Source organism: Salvelinus sp. IW2-2015, unplaced genomic scaffold (assembly GCF_002910315.2).
Source record: "Salvelinus sp. IW2-2015 unplaced genomic scaffold, ASM291031v2 Un_scaffold6780, whole genome shotgun sequence".
Lineage (NCBI taxonomy): Eukaryota > Metazoa > Chordata > Actinopteri > Salmoniformes > Salmonidae > Salvelinus > Salvelinus sp. IW2-2015.
In genome coordinates, this window is record NW_019948042.1 from 13,409 (window position 1) to 18,000 (window position 4,592).

The 4,592-nt window shown below is 41.4% G+C and overlaps 1 protein-coding gene across 1 annotated transcript; it reads right to left on the reverse strand.

Moving 5' to 3' along the window:
* Positions 1 to 324: 324 nt before the first annotated feature.
* Positions 325 to 4,545, reverse strand: LOC112079049 (5-hydroxytryptamine receptor 3A-like). The gene is made up of 7 exons (XM_024145110.2): positions 4,354 to 4,545; positions 3,745 to 3,851; positions 2,493 to 2,662; positions 2,023 to 2,195; positions 1,576 to 1,786; positions 1,193 to 1,396; positions 325 to 913 (listed from the first exon to the last, which is right to left on the reverse strand). The coding sequence occupies exons 1-7, from the start codon at positions 4,543 to 4,545 to the stop codon at positions 621 to 623; spliced, it is 1,350 nt and encodes a 449-aa protein (XP_024000878.2). The 3' UTR covers positions 325 to 620.
* Positions 4,546 to 4,592: the final 47 nt, after the last annotated feature.

Sequence of the window (4,592 nt, forward strand, 5' to 3'; positions counted from 1 at the left end):
TCTAAAATTAAGAGCATTGTATGGACCCCAGGAAGAGTAGCTGCTGCTTTTGTAACAGCAAATGGGGATCCTAATAAAATACCGCAAAATAACTTCCTGTATGTCGACACTCTAATCAAACAAGGATGTGGTTTTTGGATGATCCCCTACTTTGCATGTCATTGATCCATGTCTTGCGTGACAGATCTTCATCATCATTGATCCACCATCAACATTACAATTCAGAAAACATCTCAGATAACCCCAATGAATTGTTGTTAGTAATGAAACAGTGGTTTTCGTGACAGTATGTTTATTTGTCAAATAAAAATATATTTCCTCTAATATAGTAATATATAAGTCAACATACCTACTCAGTGCAGCCAGAAGATCAAACAAACAATTGTTAAAGTTATGGTAATGTTAAGGTAATTGTTTTAAAATCTAAACAGCAGTCAACAACATGGGAGACTCTTAAGTCTTGTACGCGGTGCTGTAGTGGAGTGTAAGCACTATTTCCTCACATTTTGTATTTTAACACAAACATTTAGCCACCTATCATGGAAAAATGGTTATAAATTACAAGGAACGTTACTTTATTCCCGACGAATGGCGTTTAACCACCTATTTTATTTATTACATCACTGGTTGTACGAATTACTCCAGATGCTGAGGATGACGATGAAGCTGAAGGTGATGAAGATGCAGTAGACGCCAAACAGCAGCCGGTCGAGGATGTAGCCCACCTGCATCCAGTCCTGGGAGATCTGGTTCCCGTCCACATGCTGGGCCACCTGGATGCGGATGGACTGCAGCTCATTGCCCAGCTTCCTCAGCTCCGCCAGGGCTGAATTGCCTGCCTCTGCCCACATCTCACCTTGTTCTCCTGTTTGAACCTGTCTCTCCACTGACACTAGAGGGCAGACTTTCACGTCTGTTTGTTAGAGAAAAGAGGGAAGGAAGGGAGGAGACATTTTGAATGTACCTCCTAAAGACGGAAATGATTAATGTACCTGGATAGTACAATTCTGTCTAATCAAATGGCTGCAAACATTTCTCAGGGTGATACCTGCATTTATGTTACTGTTCAYGCCTATAATTGAATGCTTCACAATATTGCTTTGGGTTGGGACAAGACAAGACAAGGATCTGCTAATTGAATTCATTCAGTCTGTGTAATTGTAACTCCCTGGAAGGATCAGATCAGGGGTACCTCCTGCAACTGGATTGAGGATGATCTTGTCCTCTCTTGATTTCTGAGGCAGCCAGACGAGGGTGCCCATGAAGTGAAGGACGAGCACTCGGACCCAGCCAGGCACTGGGTGGAAGTTACTGGAGCCGACCAGGAGGTTGGTGATGAGAATAGTTTCCAACAGGCTGGCCACCATCAGAGCCAAGCAGATGGCGAAAAACACATCTGCATGGGTGGGAGGAGGAAAAGGGAGGTGAAGAGAGGAAAATATTCAGCAACTCTTAGGAGGACAAAGGAAGTGGACTTCAAAATGATACTTGATCTAACCAGCTAATCCAATAACACAAAGTAAACATTTACCTCTACAAATATGGTGTTCCCAGTACACATGTTTTCATACTCACTTATCAGTGGAATGGTGCTTCCTGTGACTGGCAGCAGGTTATTTATGATGAGCAGGAAGACCGAGTAGCCCAAAATAAGGGTCATCTTGAAGGAGGCGCGGTCCACGTTCTGGGGAGGCAGCAGGAAGCTGAAGAGATCCACAGTGATGAGGAAGCAGCTGGGGATCAGGAGGTTCACCACGTAGAGGGTTGCTCTGCGCCTCAGGACAATCTACAGTTTAGAGATACAACAGTGAATGACAACCTTCAAGTGTGATCTGGCTTGGTGCAGTAGATTCCCATAGCAGACAAGACAAAGCCATAAATAGCTGGGTTAGCATCCTATGTGTGAAACAGGAAGTACCATCTGAAACAAAAGTAATGCTAGAAATATAGAGAACTCAACGTTCAGTACTAGTAGAGCCAAACTAATGGCGTCTGAGAAATTGCAGTGCTTTGGGTTCGTACGTAGAAGCAGAGCTCATCATAGGGGTTGCTTTCTCCCTGATCAAATGATGATAACTTGAGCTTGCTGTATTTGATGTCCATCAGCTCCCACTCCCCTTCGGTGGACAACACGCTAATGGAGCGTTTCAGGATGTCCTCCACCTTCTTCCCTAAGATAATCCTTATGTCCGACACTGCAGGGGAGATAAAGGAATGGGTCATCCTGGGATGAATGGGCTGAACCTATATGGAAGCAGAACATGATCTGTACTGAGGGAATGGTAAACTTGGGCCTAARASCAAACAGATCCCTTGGTTGACAACGAGTAATATATCAAATACTTCAATGGACTCAGTGGACAACCCTGTTTCATACCTATCATTTCAGATCACAAGAGAGAGTCAGGATGTTTTTTMGGGAGAGAAGGAGCGAGGGGTTTGGCATCGGACCCTTATTTTAGTCCTAAAMCGTGGTTGCYTTGACGTCTTACCGTGGTGGATGTAGGATCTGAAGGTGAAGGTGCAGTTCTGGACGTCAAAGGGGAAGGTGTAGATCTCCAGGTTACAGGAGCTAACCACTCTGACAGGGTTGGCGTCTCGCACTATACCAGTGTGCTTAATGTACACATAAGGGACAATGGGAGATCTATTTTCATCCATACTGTAAGACAGGGAGAAATAGGGGGACGACTTCAAACCATGGGCATGATATAAATCARATGTTTTATATTTCTTAATCTTGACTAAAGCAGTCACTGGTGCAATAAAAAGGGACAGAATTAAAGTGTTTGTTAAGATGTCCGCTCCTCTGCCGGAGTCTAATTAGCACAATAGAAACATCCCTATCAAGATCTGTCTGTTTAAGCTATGGATTTGTATGGCCTGTGTCTCAATCCACCACATCTGCCAATGACGGCCTTCCGCATCTGCGGTGGAAGGTTGCTGAGCTACAGTTGTGTTTGTCAGACCATTAGACATCACGAAAATCGGTCTTCTCTCGAAAATGTCTGTAGAGTCCAAACAAACTAATATGACTCTCTCAAATACGATGGTGTTCTCCATTTTGCTCTACGACCCCCATAAACGTCATGAGACTTGTTTGAAGTAGTTTCCGCAGATCTCCCAACTTCATTCCTAACTACACCTCTGAAATTTGTTTACATCCCTGTAAGTTCCCCATGGTGATAGTGCGGTTATGGTATGCTCAGGCATAAGCTACGGACAATGAACACAATTTAATTTGATCAATTGTCAATTTGAATGCACAAAAGCACCGCAACGACATCCTGAGGCACATTGTGAGGTAAATTTTTTTAATTAACTTTTAAAATGTATTTTTATGTATCTGTAATCAACAGCCAATCATGTGAAATCCATAGATTAGTGCCTAATGAATTTATTTGATTGACTGATTTCCTCATAATGAACTGTAACTCAGTAAAATCATTGAAATTGTTGCATGTTGCATTTATATATAGATATATAAGGAGTTTTAGTGTCCAAAAAAAGAGTTTAATAGTGGGGGGAAAATTACACATTTCCTGATCTTCCTTTTATCTCTCAGATATACGACAGACACTTTAAAGCAAACTTAACTTTCATAAATGTTTTGACTATGTATTTTTCCATGTATGAATATGTTATTCAATGTGTTTCTATGGGCTGATATCAGTAATAATTCAATGTTCCATCAAAAAAATAAGTATATCGTATCTATATAGACTATAGAGATGTTTAACTCACAATTCATTGATTACCACATCTGGTGACCAGAACCTTTCCCTGGGGAGAGAAATATTGGCAGAGCCGCATTGGACTGGGTCCCAGCTGAAAWATTCATTCTCCCATTCCTGAAACAACACATTAGCAACAATACAATATGTTTGTAAGCAGCATTCAAAATTATAATATGATGTTTATGATTGTTCTACAGTCAAAGATAAAATATATTTTTTAGTTTTAACCAAATGTATATCACTATTGCTATCCAGTACATATTGGTGAATGGATGTTGTGTGCCCTAACAAATACGTAACATGAAGAGAAACCAAAGTGCAAAAATGACTCCCATACACTGTGTACATATATTTGCAAAAATTAAAATAATACGTTTACCTTCACCAGCCAAATGTAGGTGTTCAACAGTTGTGCTTTTTCTTCCTGAGAAGAGAATTACTTTTTGTTTTAGGATACAAAGTAAAGGCAATAAAGCCACATTTTCAATCGATCTACAAAACATGATGTGGAGGAACATTCAGAACTATATAGCACATGTCAAATACATTGATGGATTTAATGGTATGTCTCCTCAGGTGAACTAGTTGAAAGGGATGCTGTCCTACTACTCCTTACCACACCCAGGATGCCGTAGAGAGTGAAGTACATGCTGATGTTGGTGGGGGTTGAGAGGTTCATGACAGGTCGTATGGAGTACAATGTCATGACYTTCTCCAGGGCGGCCAGAAGGGATATGGTGTTGGGGTTGGTGCAGTTCACCACTATCTTACATCTCAGGCATGGCGCTGGGGAAACAATGGTAACCATGATGCTTTATATCCAGCTTATGCAATGATCCTGTGTGGCTCAGTTGG